Source organism: Branchiostoma belcheri, unplaced genomic scaffold (assembly GCF_001625305.1).
Source record: "Branchiostoma belcheri isolate BF01 breed outbred unplaced genomic scaffold, Haploidv18h27 scaffold81, whole genome shotgun sequence".
NCBI classification, from domain to species: Eukaryota; Metazoa; Chordata; class Leptocardii; order Amphioxiformes; family Branchiostomatidae; genus Branchiostoma; species Branchiostoma belcheri.
The window spans coordinates 1,107,004-1,127,417 of record NW_017804476.1 but is presented as its reverse complement, the minus strand read 5'-3'; the positions used below and the strand labels follow the sequence as shown (position 1 = coordinate 1,127,417).

Genomic DNA, 20,414 nt, shown 5'->3' with positions numbered 1-20,414 from the left:
TGCAGGAGTGCATACCAAAGTATGTTGCAGTAAAAATATCTTTAAGCACTCTATTTCTCAAGGTGGTGATATTATGGACCCTGGTGATATTATGGACACAGATGTTAGCAGAAAATTAACAACTACATGTATGTATAATTCAAGAAAAACAAAGTTATCAATATTGCAAATAAACAAAGTTAGCAATATTTTTATACTTGTAAAGTACCACCTTTTTAAAATCTAAAGGGCTACATATCTGTACATGCTTTTAATAAATTTCATGATTTATGTAAATTAGTTCAATGACTTATTTCACTTTCAATGTGGCAAAAAATTGGAGGACTGTCTTGTATTAGCACAATTGCTTTTTTTTATGAAAATGGGTCAACTTCAATCTGTTTTCGATCTATGGGGCACACGAGGCAACCACACAATAAATTGTCATAAATTCTTTCCTCCTTTCGTCACCCCTATAGCCTTTAAAGGTCTCAGATGAGTTACAAAGGGAGGTGACCTAGATTGCTTCGGAAGTCTGTTAGCCATTCAGTGCGGTTAAAGGGCATGGGAAAATTGGGGCCATTTTCTGCACCTTGCTGTGTTGTCCTGTGTCATCAAGTACTTTCAGCTGTGACCTTTTGAACTGTCCCCGTAACCTTTGAACTGTCAGCATCACTCACTGTGACCTTGAACTGTCACAAATGAGAGCCTGCATGGGGGGTCACCGACAACGCTCTACGCTAAATTTTGAGAGCCGGCTAAGTACAAATGTACCATTACGTTTTACGATGAATTCTGGGTAGTTACGACGCGTTACATAGAATCAAAGCAACGAATTACGCTCTATGCAAAACGCGCCAATTACGGTCTACGTTGGAGTCCCCCTACAAATGACATTGTACTTTACGACTGAAATATTGTTTCCCCAGCATTGAAAATTCTAGCATGGGTACCATCCGGATTTTCCGGAAAATAGTACCATCCACAGGCTGTGAAAATTCACCATAACATAATATCGTAAACAACTTCAAATGGGTTTACTGTCTTATGAACCATGTGATGATAGCTTTCGACAGGGCAAAAATGGTTTAATAATTCTCTTTCGACCGGAAAACTGTTTGAAACGTTTTTTTAATATTAGAGTTCCATTGTGTAGCCCACACATCCATAAAACCATAGGTTATGATTCTTGTTAATTTTCTATAGATTATGGACAATTTTATCAAATGAATGTGGAACAAGGCTGACTACCACTCATTTCATTACTCTTCCGGGTTGTCTCCTAAAACACATTTATCATCTTTTCGAAGGCATTCATTTCTAGCTGACAAAAATAATTACACGACACAAAGTTTTTCCACATTGACATGACAGGAACTGAATACTTGGCTGCATTTAATCATAGTGTCATCAGTCAACTTGTCACATACATGTAATGAACATGTACAATGTACGGGGGTGCCAGAGTATACAGTGCAACTTTATGGAATACAGTGCAATTTTACAGAATACAGTACAATCGTATTAATAATAAAAATATTATACAGTGCAATTTTACGGAATACAGTACAATTTTACAGAATACAGTACTGTATTAGTACACAGTGCAATTTTACAGAATACAGTGCAAATTTACTAGTACTACCATTGCACTGTATTCTGTAAAATTGCACTGTATACTAATATGATTGCACTGTATTCCTGAAAATATGCACTGTGTAACTAATACTATAGTACTGTATTCCGTAAAATTGCATTGTATACTAGTACAATTTCACCGTATTCCGTAAAATTTCACCGTATTCCGTAGAATTGCACTGTATACTCTGACACCCCTGATGTACCTGACAATCTACTAAACAAAGCGACACTGCAGTGATTTTATCGACCCCAAATTATACGACGCAGTCACTATAGAGCTGACGCATTTGATGCAGGGTCAAGCATGCAATGACATTCTGTATCTATAGGAATCACATATCAGGCAAGCTTTGAACGTCAATGACAACTAAGGCCTAGGCAAAAAAATGTTGTGTTTCCTGTTTCCCTACCAATGCTCGAAAAACCTGCCGACCCTAGACTTTTTTTGGGTGGACCCCTGCAAGGGACATAAATGAATTAACTTTTTGAGCTGATCAACCTTTTCTAGCTCCATGATTTGACATCTGAGTGACAAAACGTTGTACAATTGGTTTTCTAACATTGACATTGAAAATAAAGCGTCTTCATGCAACTTTTACTTTGTTAAACTGTGTTGTATAGGTTGGACTCCTTGATAGATATCATTATAATGTCTGGAAAAAAAGAAGACATACCTTACATACCGACCCTAATTTTTTCAGGAATGAAACATAACATTTTTTTCCTAGGCATAAGGCCACACCAATTTAATTTCTTGGTTAACGGATTTTTCTAGAAAAATAATGGAGTGGGCGGGCGAAAAAAAAATAAAAATAAAAACAGGCCTAGGCATCCTATTATGGCACAAAAGGGTACGATAGGAGCCATAAAGTCAACACACCAGGCTGGTTCAAAATGTAAACAATGAATCTTGAACTTTTAATGATACCACTGCATTGAAAGATGGAATGGCTGCAACAAGTAGTAAGGAAAGGACTGTTTTCAATTGTTCAGGGCAAAATATGAGCATTTTGCAGTTGATTCTGAATTCTTATTTTTATTTGCAAATCAGAAAAAAATGAAGCGGCGAATCCGTTAACCAAGAAATTGAATTGGTGTGGCCTTAGGGAAAAAAATGTTATGTTTACTGTTTTCCGACCATAGACTTTTTTTGGGTGGTCCCCTGCAAGGGACATAAATAAATTAATTTTTCAAGTTGATCAACCTTTTCTAGCTCCATGATTTGACACCTGAGTGATAATTAAATGTTGTACAATCGGTTTTCCAACATTGACATTGAAAATGTAAGTGTCCTCATGCAAGTTTTACTTTGTTTTAACAAAGTTATACAACACAGTTTAAAAACTGTGTTGTATAAGTTGGATCCCTATATAGATATCACTGAAGTCTTTAAAAAAAAATTAAAAATAAATGATAATCCCTACCTACCGACCCTAATTTTTTTTTGAATGAAACACGAAACATAACATTTTCTTTCCTAGGCCTAAGCCTGGGGATCAACATGCCCTTGTGTCTGACTGTCTGTGACATTGGATGGTATGTTAGTATGGGAAGGGACAGGCTGTCTGTATTGCAGTTATTTTAGTCAGGATCATCCGGTCATGTCATGGCCTTCTAAACTGCCTTCTATATATCATGTAATTCTATACTTACTGACCTAGTTAAGTTTTTTCGCTATTGCATGCAATGGCGTGATATTGTGTGTTATAAAATGAATGTGAGCCAGTACAAACACATATGAGGGCCTGCATGGGGGTCCCGACAACGCTCTATGCTAAATTTTGAGAGCCGGCTATGTATTACGCTGAATTCAAGAAGCCTCCTCATTACGTTTTACGATAAATTCCGGGTAGTTACAACGCATTACGTAGAATTAAGACAGCGAATTACGCTCCTCGCAAAATGCGCCAATTACACTCTACATTGTATTAGTGTGGTCTGTCTACGCTCTACATATACGTAGAATGAAATCGACCGATGTATTACGCTCTACGGAAAAGGGTATGCGGACCCTGTACGTGTACAAATGTACAGTGTATATTGAATTGTTTGCATGACTTTCTCAGTGGCAAATCTAGTACAGCCGTTTCTTGAGGGTCTGCAAGCCCTTTTTCGTAAGGCATAATCAGGCCTTTTTAGACTTCGTAATTCGTAGGCAGCCTCGCCAAAAATCAACGTAATTCGTAATAGGACATTACCTGCAAATCGTAAAGTCGTAATCAACTCTGAAGCGTTAACGTAATTCGTAATCGGCGGCGAAAATTTAGCGTAATTCGTAATCACTACCCCTCATGCAGGCCCTCTTTCTTTACAAGCTGTTGTAAGTCAGCTGACACACAAACAGTCTCGAAGTATCTCTGTTATCCAAAATATGTCAGCTTGTTTGTATCCTCATTGATAACATTTGTAGTTGCTAGACTAGCTGGAATATTCTTTATGCCACTCATGCCCGTAGCCAGGGGGGGTTCGGCAGTCTTCGGACGAACCCCCCCACAAGGCTCCAAGGTGCACTTTTTGGTCCACTTTTTATCTAAAGGTCCAAGATTTTTCTTTAAAAGATGGACTGATTCGTGTCACCAGCGAGGCTGGAATAGTAGGAAAACTGCTCACTTTGTCATTGAAAAAAGTTATCTCTGATTTTCTTCTTTAAAATCCTCTAGAAAACGCAGGAAATGCCATTTCAGAAGGTTCATTTTTCAAAATTTTCAAGGGAAGCATGCAACCCCCCCCCCTAGGAACATCGCGTCTACAGCGCTCGTTGGTCCCTCAAGCAGTGGGACCGAACCCCCCCCCCCCCATTCAAAATCCTCCAGGCTATGGGCAAGTCAGTTTTCATGGAAAATGGAAGATTGAACTGAATGTTATACATTGGACCTTTTAAAAGAATTTCATGTGTATGCAAGCACACAGACTTACAATATTAATCATAAAATGTTTTTATATATTGAACAACTTTTATAGATATCCACATACCGTTCTTGCCATACTTTGCCAAAACAACATTTATGATATCTGTAATCTCCATCTACTGAAATTCATAGTGGTAAGAGAATCTCACATCAAGAGTATTCTTGAAACTTCATCTGAGCCAAGTTTTGACTTCCCCTGAACGTGTTCGCCCTTCATTTCACCTTGAAGTCACCTTGAGATGAACTGTGAGTTGAACTTGAACGTCTGTTTCAATCACTGTAATCTCCTGGCCCCTGGCAGAGGCACGGACATGAAATATGAATGCGGTCACTCCGCCCTGCCCTACCCTTTCAGAAACATGATTAGCTCTAGCAGGGAAAATTAATGTAAGGGCCAAAGCAATGCCATTTCCTGGTTTTCAGACCATGCAGCCTTCAGGCCACACCAATTTAATTTCTTGGTTAATGGATTTTTCTAGAGAAATAATGGAGCTGGCGGGCGAAAAAAATAAAAACAGGCCTAGGCATCCTATTATGGCCCAAAATGGTACGATAGGAGCCATGAAGTCAACACACCAGGCTGGTTCAAAATTTAAACGGATTTTAAATGGATTTTGAACTTTTAATGATACCACTGCAATAAAAGATGGAATGACTGTAACAAGTAGTAATTAAGGAACTGTTTTCAACTGTTAAAGGCAAAATATATGAGCATTTTGCAGTTGATTCTGAATTTTATTTTCATTTGCAAATCAGAAAATAATGAAGCGGCGAATCCGTTAACCAAGAAATTAAATTGGTGTGGCCTCAGAGTACAATTTTTCCAATGGGAGTTTGCTCCCATTGTTTGGAATTGTTTTGAAATGTTTGCAAGCATTTCTAAAATAGTTTTCAAACATTTTAAACTTGGTTTTAACTTTGTAAACAGTTTTCCCAACTCAAAAAACGTTCCAAACATTCTAGAAGCCATGTACGATATCCCGATAATTCTAAAAAGAATTCTAATAAAAGTCTTGGTGGGAATACCATTGATTTGAAAAATAAAAAGATCACAACTGTCACCTACTATTTAGCATTTGAATGAACCCCATTTGCTCCTATTTTCTGGCAACAGTTGAGGAAACTTGTTTTCAAAACTGTTAGTTTTTTTTCATCATTGGTAATAAAATTAACTGTAATTCATAATCAGTCCTGGAGAATTTAACGTCATTCATACTTGGCGGCAAAGATTGGAAACTTGTTTTCAAAACTGTTAGTTTTTTTCATCATTGGTAATAAAATTAACTGTAATTCATAATCAGTCCTGGAGAATTTAACGTGATTCATACTTGGCGGCAAAGATTTGGCATCATTCGTAATCACTACCCTACCCACCCATTAAGTATTCCCTTTGGACTGAAAACTGATTTCTGTTCTTTGCATTAGCTGCCTAAGATTGCTGAGGGTAGGAGGGCCTGCAAGCCCTTTTTCGTAAGGCGTAATCAGGCCGTTTTAGGCTCCGTAATTCGTAGGCAGCCTCCGCAAAAATCGTAATTCGTAATTATTGGACATTAGCCGCAAATCGTAAAGTCGTAATCAGCTCTGAGACTTTAACGTAATTCGAAAATTTTGCGTAATTCGTAATCACTACCCCCCCTTGCAGGCCCTCAGGGTAGCACTACGGCAGAACGTCTCATATAAGGTCGTTTTTGCCTATACATGTATAAGGTTAACACTCCGTCTGTAGTTTCCAAATGCTATATCAGAAAAGATATCATCTGCCATATGAAAAATTTTGATGCAACGTTGACCAAACATCCAAGAGGGTCTGCAAGCCCTTTTTTGTAAGGCATAATCAGGCCGTTTTAGACTCCGTAATTTGTAGGCAGCCTCCGCAAAAATCAACGTAATTCGTAATTGGACATTAGCCACAAATCGTAAAGTCGTAATCAACTCTGAGACTTGAACGTAATTCGTAAGAGGCGGCGAAAATTTTGCGTAATTCGTAATCACTAGCCCCCTTGCAGGCCCTCATCCAACGAAAACCATGAAAAAACTTGCGAAGGCACAGTACATTCTGCTGAACACTGAGAGTTGCCCAAGTATGCAGCCATGATTTTCATGACTAAAACCAGTTACTACATTTTTTTATACAGAAAGTCACTTCTTCAAGTTCAAGGGCACTGAATGCAACACAAAACCCATGTGTACTACATCTGTACATTCTCAGAATTTCATAAGTATTATATATGGCTTATCTATAACTCTAGAACCGGTACTGCCACTGGCAAAGTATCCTTACTTGGTCTGGAGTTACAAGTAAACATCATCATTTGTTGTAAGTTGTCAACTGTTAGTATTATTCTCAACTTGACATTCATGATTCCAAGGTCAACATTGAAAATCCAGAAATCAGAGATTTTCAGACTTTTTTGAAGCATGCAATCCTTGGCTTCCTGAATTCCCCCATGTCCACCTCCAATTACCACTGGCTCCCAGCCAGATTCTGGGACCTTTTACCTGCTATTAAACAATCTTCTGCCAACCCATGTGCTGTCAACCTACCCTGTCCAGGCAAACAGACACACAAACCTACAGCTCAGCCACCCAAAACAACATTGGATTCCGTTCCGCAATGTAAAAACGTTGTCTGGCTACAGCATCACTGACTTCTGGCAACCAACCTTATGTGTTCTGGCAGTTCAAATCTGTTACCCATACTTGACATTGAACTTGAAGACTACATGTACATGCACATGTACATCATTCAAAATCTGTCTGCTAAACTGATGTCTAGTTGAACATTGAACTTAAGAGACTATCCTGATCCCCTTGAACTTCACAGACTGTCCCCCTAAATGCCCCTGTATTGTCATGTCTGTGAGTTGATGGGTGATGAAGACCATGACATTATTGTCATTCAAAATCTATCTGCTAAACTGGTTTATGTCTAGTTGAACATTGAACTTCAGAGACTATCCTGATCCCCTTGAACTTCAGAGACTGTCCCCCCTGCTGCCCCTGTGCTGTCATGCCTGTATGTTGATGGGTGCTGAAGACCATGTCGTTCAAAATCTGTCTGCTGAATGATAGATGTACATGTAGTTCAACATTGAACTTCAGAGACTATCCTGGTCCCCTTGAACTTCAGAGACTGTCCCCCTGCTGCCCCTGTGCTGTCATGCCTGTATGTTGATGGGTGCTGTGGGGGTGTCCAGCCACATCAGGGCAATCACCCCTGGTTTGACATGGGGAAAGTGGGTCACCCCAAACCCTCCATATGCAGCCCAGATGTACACAGTCTGGGGACTGTCTGTCTGCGAGGAAGGCTCTCTTGGGGGTTGCAGATATCCCAGAAATATACACATGCGGGTGGTAACATTATTCGGATCTGTGCCGAGAAACATTTACGTAAATTGATTATATTTATTCTTCAAACCTAATAGTATTGATTGATTGATAAAATCCTGTACTACAACAAAGCATCAATACAAGAGGGCCTACAAGGGGGGTAGTGATTACGAATTACGCAAAATTTTCGCCGCCTATTACGAATTACGTTAAAGTCTCAGAGCTGATTACGACTTTACGATTTGCGGCTAATGTCCAATTACGAATTACGTTGATTTTTGCGGAGGCTGCCTACGAATTACGAAGTCTAAAACGGCCTGATTACGCCTTACGAAAAAGGGCTTGCAGGCCCTCATACAAGTTACACTGAATAGACAACTAAATTCAATCTTTCTACATAAAAATCCCAATTCCTTTTTGCCTTTAAAAATCTTCCCTTCTGCATGTAGAGCAAGGAAGAATGTTACTGAAACCCTATCTTGTATCAAAGTTACATGTACTTAATGATTTCGGCACATCATTGTAACCCCTACACATGCCCTTTCTAGGAAAGGACAGACACAGATGACCCAAAAATAGGCCTTCTAGTCTGAGCATCATGCAGATTTGGTTACAGGCCACAAAAGAACAGTGTCCAGCTGAGAATGTTGGACAAACATAATCATTCAACTGGGCAGGGGGACAGGCAAGTCTAGACTGTGTCATATGGATTTCTGTAAAAACAACATGAAAGTCATTCACATAAATCAATCTTAATTGTGAATTATAAAATGAACAAGTATCCAAAAATGTATCTTTCAATATCCTTCTGGGCTTGGAAAGGGAATGAGTACATTTATATAAAATTAAAAGTATGTTTGAAAGATTTCCCTACATATACAATGTCATATAATTACTGTACAATCATTTGGGGGGGGGGGTACTACATCTATATTCTCCATTTTATTGCTCTTTAGATTGGATAATTTTATTCACAATCAACACAAATTTTCAAAATGAAAGTCTTATAATGTTTTGACGAATAGTTATAACCAAACACACAACAAAAGTCAGCTACTTTTGTGAGCTTTCAAGACACACTCTGTAGATATTTTTCAACCCGGTCAAGATCTCGTCTTGGAGTCTTATAAAGTTGTTAAGACAATAGTTGTCATAGCGATAATCTTAGAAAAGAAGAATTGATGTGAACGAACTTTCTTGTGCTCCGAGTCTGATGTAACTGACACAAAGTTCATTGCCCTTGTCTGGTACCTAACATTTTGTATATTCAGAGACAACTGTTAGTACTTTCAAAGACAGCCAGTCAAGTGAACTGTTGACAAAACTCTACCCTAAAGCCTTCCTTTGATCAGTTAAAGTAAGACCAAATGATCCATGAGATATACACAATAGCATGGAGGTAATGATTTTGTTCATCGGTGTACCCAAATCAAATGGAGCAGAATACTTTTTTGTAATTGAAAACCCAAAGTAAGTTTTTGAAATCAGATACTGGTGTGTTAGAACAATTAAGATCAATTAGAATTTTAATTGAAAGAATTCTTAAAAGAATTTGTTATCTTCTGTTAGTTGTCAAATTGACAGATGGCCTGTGGTAACATTGTGTAGCAGCCTGTGCCTTAAAGGTGTGTGTAGGTAATTATGTGTTACTTACAAAACACATGTTTTGCGCATAACTTCTGGCTGAATAACTGGGAACAACTCCTCAGTCCCTACAAACGAATTTTCCAGCAGTTGTATGTACAAAATGTACATTTAAAGTACAAAAAAATTCACAATATCAACTTGACAAAATGTAAGCTTGTCATTTTCAAAGTACAGAATAAAAAAGATGAATTATAGCAAGGCCAGAAAAGCCGTTAACACATATCTAGTAAGTAAATGGTTCAAGAATTTCAAAGCAAACAAATTTCTAACAAATTGTACATGTTTGACATAATTATGAAAAGTGCACTTGTTTATCTCATAATTCAATGGCAATTGTATGTGTAGATTATGAATTACAGGAAATTACTATTACATTATGAATACGATGCTTAACATATTATATTTTCCTCTTGTATTATTACATAATAGCTAAAATCTAAGCCTTAATTGCCAGAGGGTCAGGTGTGCAATTTCCTAAATTGAAAACTACTACAAAACAATTTAAACAAGCATGACCTAAAAAAAAAACAGTCACCCCCAAAGTTAGACCGACTAACAAATGACTTCCCATGCCACATGGCTGTGATGAAATGGGTCGGAGATGTTTATAAATATTGCCGTATTTGTGGCTCAGGTCAGATCTAAACTAAACACAGACACAGCTGACCGAGCTGCTATGTGAAGTGCTGAGTGGAAAAACCCTCCCGAAAGAACTTCTATCCACAAGATTCAATTTTAAACTGTGTACACATAACAATAGATTCTACTGATTTTTCCTATCGCAGATTTAGTATCTTTTTCATAAGGCCACACCAATTTAATTTGTTGGTTCTCGGATTCGCCTCTTCGTTTTTTTCTGATTTGCAAATAAATAAAAAAATTTGATTCTGGTCCTGAATCAACTGAAAAATGCTCATGTTTTGCCCCCCAACAGTTGAGGAAAGTCCTTTTCTTCCTAGTTGTTACAGTTTTCCCATCTATCATTGCAGTGGTGTGATTAAAAGTTCAAAATTCAATGTTTAAATTTTAACCCAGCCTTTTGTGTTGACTTCATGGCTCATTTTGTAGCATTTAAGCCTATAATAGGATGCCTAGACCTGTTTTTATTTTTATTTTTTTTCGCCCTGTCGCTTCATATTTTTTCTGAAAAATCCGAGAACCAACAAATTAAATTGGTGTGGCTTAACTACCGGTAATATAGTGATTATATAATGATTTACCTGAAAAGACAATTTCAATGATAAACCTGAAAACTACATGTATAATGTACAATGTCATGTTTTTATTCCTGTAGATATCCTCTTTTTTTAATCCTTGAAAAAAGTTATTGAAAACATTAGACAATGATAGAGTTACATACACCCTCGATGCAATATTTCACATTTCATAGAAAGTCATACTTGACAGTTACATTTCAGTGTTAGAAATACCCATCTGCAGTTTCCATTTTGCAGCAGAGACGTTTTCAATATTGCAGAAGAAAAATTAAGCAACCTGCAATTTTGCAGACTGAAAAAAATCAGGCTAGTGGTTCAATGATGTTTAAGAGCTTTTGCATTTACTACATTGTACTGATTCTATATATATGTATATAATATCCAAGTAATTTTAAAGTAAAGTGTATGCCAACATGAAATTTTGTATATGCCATGAGTATTGATCCAGTATGTATTTGGAGAAAGCTTTCCTGAATGAGGGCCTGCAAGGGGGGGACCCGACAACGCTCTACGCTGAATTCGGAAACCTCTCGATTACGCTTTACGATAAATTCCAAATTAGATATTAGAGCGGTCCGTCTACGCTCTACGTAGAAATAAAACGGCCGATTACGCTCTACGGAAAAGGGCCTGCGGGCCACCCTGAATTGCAGAACAAAATTTTGACAAAACGCAATATTGCAGAATTTGCACTGCAAAAAAGTATTTCTGCCACAGTTCTGTATTAAAAAGCACTGACCTTATCCTTCACCAGCCAGATGTCTTCCATGTCTCCGAACTTCTCGAAGGCATACTTGAGCTCAGCTTCCGTGTGATTCTTACTGCAGACGATGAAGATGCGAGAGTTGGGTGGATTGTCCATATCGATGAGTCGGGAGGAACCCAGTTTGATAACACTGCCGCTCCCTCCGTTCCCTGTAGCAAGAATGCCGACAGAAAAGGACCACGTTGGGTTGAATGGCAACCAGTTAACACAAACACAGCCTGTTTCTTTTTTTTTACGCCCTAGCTGGCTCCCCACTGTAACACTAACAACAGATGTAGAATCCCGCACTCATGTGGTTTCTTGCAGTCTCCCAGTCCTGAAAACTCATTAAAGCTTCCACCATTCCTCAGTGGGGGTGTAGCTCGCTCCCCTTCTTCCATCCATCCCTCAAGAACATTGCTTATAACCTTGGCAACCCTTAGGAGGTACCAGTGTACAGTTTCAATTCCATCAAGCTCCAGGATCCCTCTTGCATATTGTCACCTAGCCCAGATTGCCAACAGTATTCTTACAGCACTTGGAAATCTGGGGAGCTGATAGTACACTTGCCTGAGGCTTATACAAGTGGGTTTTATCACCGCTAGCATATCTTGAATTTCTGACCCATCCCTGAACTTTGGATCAGCATGCTAGGCCACAGGACTGGTCAGTGTTGCGGAAGAGACGCAAGACAAAGTTTCTACCACTTATAACAGCCGATTCCTAAAGGTGGGTACAACAGAATGTTCATTTGTGGAAGGAGGATGATAAATTTGTTGCGAAACACATGCTAAGACCTTCTGTTTTTGGTTTGCTAAGTGATCTTCTCTCTGATTTCTGAGAAGTTGCCTGTGATCAGAGTGACCATGCACAGATTGCCCTAGATTCTAGATCTTTCTTGTCCACAGGGATTTACATGTAAATCTTTACGTCTTACATTAGTATTCTGTGCATGTACATGTAGTAAGAAAAAGTCCTTAAAGCTTAGGACTCTTTTATCTTTCAGACTGTGAAAATCATCAGTAAACTTACTTTAAATACTGACTGATCGAAATAATTACTGTAGAGAAAATAAATTGTACTTCCTGAAGGAATTTCATATAAAGAATTTCTGGCAATTTATGATTTTGTATTTCCTCTGAAACATTTATGTTTTGTGCTTTTCATTGAATGTCTGAAGTTTGAACTATATTATTATATTAAACTAAGGCTTTCTTTTAAAGACAATGTAACAGTGGGGAGTTTACAGGCACTACCAACTGATCCATCTGACAGGTCTAGACCTTTTGGCTGAATGGTTAGAGCATCAGGTTTGCTGTGGGTTCGATCTTTCTGTTAACAGTTTCTACTCGCATCTAGTTTCCTACAACAATAATTAATCCATTTGTAACACATTATTGCATTGGAAATGCCTGTCAGCCACCTGTTGCCATTAAAGATTAAATATCTGATTCAACCAGAATGATAAAAGAAACAATTTGGCTCTGTCACTAGAAAACCAGAACATAAAATGGAAAGCAAGAACAGGAAAATCTTCAAATCCCATTTGTATTAGCCAGTGCTAAGGCCACACCAATTTAATTTCTTGGTTAACAGATTCACCCGGTTCATTTTTTTCTGATTTCCAAATAAAAATAAAAATTCAGAATCAACTGCAAAATGCTCATATTTTGCCCTGAACAGTCGAAAACAGTCCTTTTCATCCTAGTTGTTACAGTTATTCTATCTTTCAATGCAATGGTATCATTAAAAGTTCAAAATTCATCGTTTAAATTTTGAACCAGCCTGGTGTGTTGACTTCATGGCTCCTATCATACTATTTTGGGATGCCTAGGCCTGTTTTTTTTCCCCCGCCCGCTCCATTATTTTTTCTAGAAAAATCCGTTAACCAAGAATTAAATTGGTGTGACTTATGTATTGTCTACACTTTTGTGTGAACGTTACTGTTACTATTGACTTAGTCTATCCAGATGGACCCAATATGTTTCAAGGCAAGGAGGTTGCGGTTAAGGTTATTCCATCAAAAATCTTAAGACAAAGTGATCTTTTTGTTAATATACTCAGCAAAATAAATTCTTCCTGGCCCAAACAATTGTTTAAAAAAAATTAATTGCCTCATTAAACATCATGAGTAGAATTTCCCTGCGCTAGAAAGTAAAAAAGTGACACAGCTGTAGAAAATATACTAGTAGTCAGGGCTCGAAATACTAGGTGCATGTGCACCTTAGTACACACAAATTTGGAGTTGTGCACCCAGTTTTTTTCTGTGGGTGCACCAGTGCACATATTTTCATAGGTTCTATGAAAAGATCTTACAAATGTTTCAGAAAGTTGTTGTAGTACTTATTGTTAGTTTTTGACATTCTCTTCTACTTACTCTATTTTATATCGTGCACCCCCTAAAATTTTTGTGTGTCCAATCTTTTTTGGGTTGGGTGCACTCAAAAAAATATTTTGTGCATCCAATTTTTTGCATTGGGTGCACAAGTGCACCTATTTCCAAAAATGAATTTTGAGCCCTGAAAACGAATTTTACTGCTATATTTATTGAACATTTTGAGCAGAATACCCTGTGGTAGACAGTAGAAAAGCTACACAGCTGGAGAAAATATAGTGATAACGAAACGCCTGCCAAGCCGGCTGTTGCTGGAGGCATAAAGGTTATCCCTCTGGAACAGGCAAGTGAGAAGCAAACGACTGGGATTTAGGCCACAGCAAGTCCATTTTATGAATGCCATCCTCCGCAGACTCCAAATCTAATGCGAGCGGGCGAAAAAAACAAGGCAGGCCAAAAAAAAACAAGGTTCCTACGCGTTAAAATTTTGGCTCAATCATTGTACTGTAACAAATACTTTTGATTCAGTGGTAACATCACATATACACAGCCAACATCACATATCACTGCATCAAAGTAAGAAACAAAATATTAAATCAGAGCCTTGTCTTGTCTCCTCTCTTCATAGTTATCTGCCATCCACCTTCTGGAATGGCAACAGACATCTTTGCCCATTTCGGCATGGTGACCACTGTCAGAAGGCAATGAAATTTTTGTTTTTTTTCCCCCAAATCAGGCAAAAATTAATGCGCGCGCTGATGTCATCCATAAAAATTACTTGCTGTGGCGTTAGACAACTGCTCAGGCACTGGGGCTACCAACAACTTTTAAATGATATTCTTAATGCATTTGTACGTGTTGAACCCAAGTGTTCGGCCGTTGGGGACTACAGCTGTCTCTGCCTAAAATCTTTGGCATTATTTCCGGAGCAAGTACTAGTATAACATTTCAATGAAGATACCAATGTACAAACATATACATATAAGTATACATCCACTTCATTTTGAAATGTGTGCAATGTAATCTTAGCAACCAAAGAAGCCCTGGCTTACTTCCTGATTCTAGCTTTAAATAGCATGAATGCAAACGATATACATGTTAGAATTGAAAGGCACGATATATGCCTTTTGATTTTAAATCAACATGTATGCCAAAAGTAAACAAACTACTTTTAATTTTTGTCTTTTTAATTTTCAAATTAATTGATGAAAAATTTACAGTACAACAATATTTTGATTACTAAAAAGAGATAAGGTCAGGATATATTCAAAGTCAAGTTCAATAAGATTTTTAAGGCAAAAAAGGAAGGAGTTTTATGTATTATGACATTCTAAAATAACAATGTCTAGACAGCGCTATTTACAGACAAGCTTAAACCATTGCTGCCAAAGATAGCGTAATGGTAAAACTACATTACAGAGAATCTCAAAGCTACAATGTCATTAGCAAAAGGCACAGTACAGGTGCAACACAGGTGCTTATATCAACACCTACCTGGCTTGGTAAGAATATAAAAGCCTGGAATTTATGCCCAAAGCTAGGGAACCCTGCGTGCACACTTCTGCAATTTGGGTAGAAAGTCTAACTTGGCAAAAGCCGCGCGGATCAAGATTCGAACCTCAAATAATGATGCCAAGTTGTTGGCACTGTCTTCTGTGCATACATTAGCCACCAGGGACATGTGCGTCACATGTGCGTTGTTTTTACTCCCTTTTCTGCAGGGTGATATTATCTATAACTTGATAGTCTCCGGCCCCAACGCATCAAAAGTTCCAAATTTGGCATTTTCGAAGAGGAATGCAGCAGTACTAGTCCCCACCCTGCAATCTCCATCTAACTGTAGAGACTGATACCCGGTAGCTCACAAATGAAATAAACATTTCTCTCAAGTTGCATGACATTTCGGATTATGAGAGCTATGTATATGGTGCCAGCTGTTATAGTGATGAGTTCCAGAGATCAATGTTTTTCTTGCTAAAAAAAAGGCATATCTATCTAGTCCTTACCTATGCTCAGTGAAGTGGTACTACTCTTTTCCCTTGTGGATGCTGCTTCAAATGATGCTGCAGTTTTTATGATGGTGAGTGAAATTCTGTGTTCAAAATCTTATCCATAGGGAAATCTACCGCTCTATGTTTCGGGACTCACAGCTCATCAGTTGGCTGAATCTCCTCGGAATACGATAAATTATAAGCTTATATAGACCCCCCCTCCTCTTGTGACTGCTGTGTTATGGAATCATGATTTACAATATCAGCTTGTTGCAACTTTCTTTTTAGTACTTAGGTACTAGGATACTTTTACTGTATTTTTGTATATTATAGACATGAACTTGATTTTGTAGATATAGAACCCAAATGTGAAACACAAGATTTTTGAAATAGTAATACTAGATTAGACATCCTTTCACCTCAGAAGCCAAGAAATTAGGGCTCTGAAGGTCACAATGTCAATAACCCAGAGGTCATAATGTCATGGTTCCAGAGCTCATAATGTCAATATGGTCCCAGAGGTCACAATGTCATGGACCCAGAGGTCACAATGTCATAGTGCTAGAGGTCACAATGTCATGGTCCCAGAGGTCACAATGTCATTGTCCCAGAGGTCACAATGCCATGAACACAGAGGTCACAATGTCATGGACCTAGAGGTCACAATGTCATGGTGCTAGAGGTCACGATGTGATGGTCCCAGAGGTCACAATGTCATGTTCCTAGAGGTCACAATGCCATGGTCCAGAGGTCACAATGTCATGGTTCCAGAGATGACAGTGTCCTGGACCCAGAGGTCACAATGTCATTGTCCCAGAGTCACAATGTCATGGTTCCCCCCTTCCCTGATCTAGAGGTCACAATGTCATAGTCCAAGAGGTCATAATGTCATGGACCCCTCCCCCCCCCCAATCTCGAGATTACAATGGCATGGTCAATGAGGTCACAATACCATGGTACCAGAGGTCACAAGGTCATGGTCCCAGGGGTCACAATGCCATGGTTTGGGCAGTGACCTGACTGGCCTAGTCAATCTGAGCTAACATCCTCCTAGAGACCCAGACGCTCACAAGGTCAAGTTCCTGAATTCTTGGCACTCTTGTAGATCGCACCATTTCTGGGGGCCCGCATGCACTTTTCTGTAGAGCGTAATCGACTGTTTTAATTCTAGGTAAAGCGTATACGGACCGCTCTAATTCAACGTAGAGCATAATTGGCGCATTTTGGACAGAGCGTTATTCGCCGTTTTGATTCTACGTAATGCATTATAGCTACCCGGAATTTATCGTAAAATGTAATCGAGAGGCTTCCTGAATTCAGCATAATATGTAGCAGGCTCTCAAGCGTTGTCGGGACCCCCCCATGCAGGCCCTCATTTCTGTGGCTCACAGATGACCGGGTCAGCGGGGAAAAGGGAAGTTCAATGTTCAGAGCAAACCTTCTTCTTCCCTCTTCCATGCTTTCACACCACACAGAGAAATGTTTTACTTCCCTTTCAAAGGTCACGTTTACAGTTTACTATTCCTCCATTTGCTACTGTTTGACAAATTGTTGTCACCTGAAATTTATTACTATGGGAGAGGGCACACTAATATGTATCTGTTTTGCCGCTTTCACTTGTGGAAAATCCCAATAAACAAATAGTTTATAACTATTCAAAATATATTGTTTAAAAACCACACAGATTTCATAATGAAAGCAACTTTTTTGGGGGCCAAACTTTTTTTTATTTGCACCCTCGCATCAGTTTTGGGATTCCCAAAAGATGTCATCCATGTAATCAAATCAACATGGCCTGTAACTCCAAAAAAAACAACAAAAACCACTACAAACTTTACTGCAGAGAGCAGGAAAAAGGACACTCCCTATGTGTTGTTGTGGGCAGATTGGACTGTTTTGGTAAGAGACCACAGACATTCAGCTACCATGGTGCCTCAGGCAGATTTACAGCTCATGAACTCGGTCACTCATAAATATCACTTACCCCTTGAAAGAAAAACCCCTATTAGTAACACAGGGATGAACTGTGCCCTGGAACTGTGGTTGTGGGGAAAAAGGGCAGGAAAAATAGCCTAAAATCGTCAGAAATACTTTGAGTTTTCAGAAAAACAATACAAAAATTTGGCAAGCTTAAACTTTGCTGTACAAAATCCTCTATTAGTAATACAGGGATGAACTGTGGTCTGGAACTGTGGTTATGGGATATAAGGCAGGAAAAATAGCCTGAAATCATCAGAAATACTTGAGTTTGCAGAAAAGCAAAATACCGAATTTGAGAGGCTTAAACTTGCCACATGCACATTATGAATCACGTGTTGCAAAGTTCAAGGAACAGATTTAATTTTGAGCCCCATAAAAAGGGAAATCAGTTTTAAACAAACTTACAAAAGAGTTAAGTACACACACAATGCACAATACATTTCCTGCAAGAATGTTGAGTAAAACACTAATTAGGCCACACCAATTTAATTTCTTGGTTAACGGATTCGCCCGCTTCATTTTTTTCGGATTTGCAAATAAAAATAAAAATTCAGAATCAACTGCAAAATGCTCATATTTTGCCCTGAACAGTTGAAAACAGTACTTTTCTTCCTAGTTGTTACAGTTATTACTCCGTGAAGGAGGTCAGGACCTCCGGACGGAGTGTTGTAATCGGCTGATTTTTCATGTTCGCAGTCAAAACACTGGGTTCTCTTTGTGTAATCGGCACGCAATTTTATACGCCGTCTGCGGGCATGCCCGTGTTGATGCACGAATGTGTATTTTTGCCGTTGCTGCTTTCGCGGTCAATGTAATATCGCAGACGCACCCCTACAATTACGAAGCGAATTGGAATGGTCCAGAAAAACGCGTTGTTTGGAATAGCAGTGGGGTTCAAAAAAGTTCATGCAGATACGGGGTGGTTTTTATAAGTGGTTCCAGATGTTTTTGCCCATGGTTAAGAGATGCCAAGTTTTTTGGAAGATGTTCGCAGCCAAAACGCATTCCCCCGTACGTCGCATTTCTGTGTAATTTCGCATGTGGTGTTGCATTATGTCCGGGATGATGCACGTCTTTTTATTTTTACCGTAGCTGTTTTGATATTGGAGTAAATGCTTATTTTCGAAACATCCCCATTTCTTTGAAATGGTTTCGTCCGTTTATGCAACTGTTACTGCGCTAATGACGACCAGTCGCGCTGTCCTGATACACCGCGAGTGTTCCCTGTAGACAGTCCCGGGAGTCATCACATTCCAGGAGCCAAACCAAAATACGTTCATGAACCGAGTCCAAAAAACCGAAACGTGAAAATCGGATGATCGGACCTGATGTACATTTCTCTTTCTATAGATTGTACACACAATACACACATCTTTAGATAATCTGGCCATGGCAGGTTAAAAAAAAAGTAACCCTGAATCATACTAGATTAGCGTAAATGTATGTTAATGCGTTCAAAACAAGAAAAAATTGTTTCCGGGTATTAATCTCTTGAATCACGGCGCTGAATATTGACGCAAAAATATTTCGGGCATCGCGCGCCCTTCCTGCGTCACGTGTAGGCATCTCGCATCTCTGATTGGTTGTTGCGTCTTAAGATGACTGAGCCGACGCGCGTTTAAACAATTTTTCTTTGTTCGATTTATCACACTTCACAGAGAATTGTCGCCAATGGCTACTTCTTTTTGTTGCAATATATAATACTTCACGGAGAATTGTCACCTATGGCTTCTTGTTTCATCTTTCAATGCAGTGGTATCATTAAAAGTTCAAAATTCATTGTTTAAATTTTGAATCACCCTAGTGTGTTGACTTAATGGCTCCTATCATACCATTTTGGGCCATAATAGGATGCCTAGGCCTGTTTTTATTACTCCGTGAAGGAGGTCAGGACCTCCGGACGGAGTGTTGTAATCGGCTGATTTTTCATGTTCGCAGTCAAAACACTGGGTTCTCTTTGTGTAATCGGCACGCAATTTTATACGCCGTCTGCGGGCATGCCCGTGTTGATGCACGAATGTGTATTTTTGCCGTTGCTGCTTTCGCGGTCAATGTAATATCGCAGACGCACCCCTACAATTACGAGGCGAATTGGAATGGTCCAGAAAAACGCGTTGTTTGGAATAGCAGGGGGGGGGTAAAAGTTCATGCAGATACGGGGTGGTTTTTATAAGTGGTTCCAGATGTTTTTGCCCATGGTTAAGAGATGCCAAGTTTTTTGGAAGATGTTCGCAGCCAAAACGCATTCTTCCGTACGTCGCATTTCTGTGTAATTTCGCATGTGGTGTTGCATTATGTCCGGGATGATGCACGTCTTTTTATTTTTACCGTAGCTGTTTTGATATTGGAGTAAATGGTTATTTTCGAAACATCCCCATGTGGTTGAAATGTTGTCGTCCGTTTATGTCACCGGTAGTAAGTCGCGGCGGGGCTGATGGGTACGGATATGTGGGGTGGTCAGAGGTCAACATTAAGAAAAATTTAATGTTAATACCGATGACGTAATCCTATCGATTTCAAACTGGTCGGGTGTGGCGACCTAGTGGCGGCGTGTATTTAGTCACGTAGCAACTGGCCGGTCGTCCTAGCAACGAGCATGCTGGCCGCTTCTCTGTACACATGGGCAATATTTTTGGGTTG

General features: G+C 39.1%; 1 protein-coding gene across 1 annotated transcript in view; it reads right to left on the bottom strand.

The window, feature by feature from the left end:
- Positions 1–7,687: 7,687 nt before the first annotated feature.
- The window catches only part of LOC109486540, an 18,840-nt gene continuing 6,113 nt past the window's right edge, over positions 7,688–20,414 (bottom strand). Inside the window, exons 2-3 of the mRNA XM_019790377.1 lie at positions 11,463–11,638; positions 7,688–7,825 (exon numbers count right to left, since the gene is read on the bottom strand). Of these exons, the coding sequence (XP_019645936.1) occupies positions 7,688–7,825; positions 11,463–11,638 (314 nt within the window). The remainder of the gene's footprint in view (positions 7,826–11,462; positions 11,639–20,414) is intronic.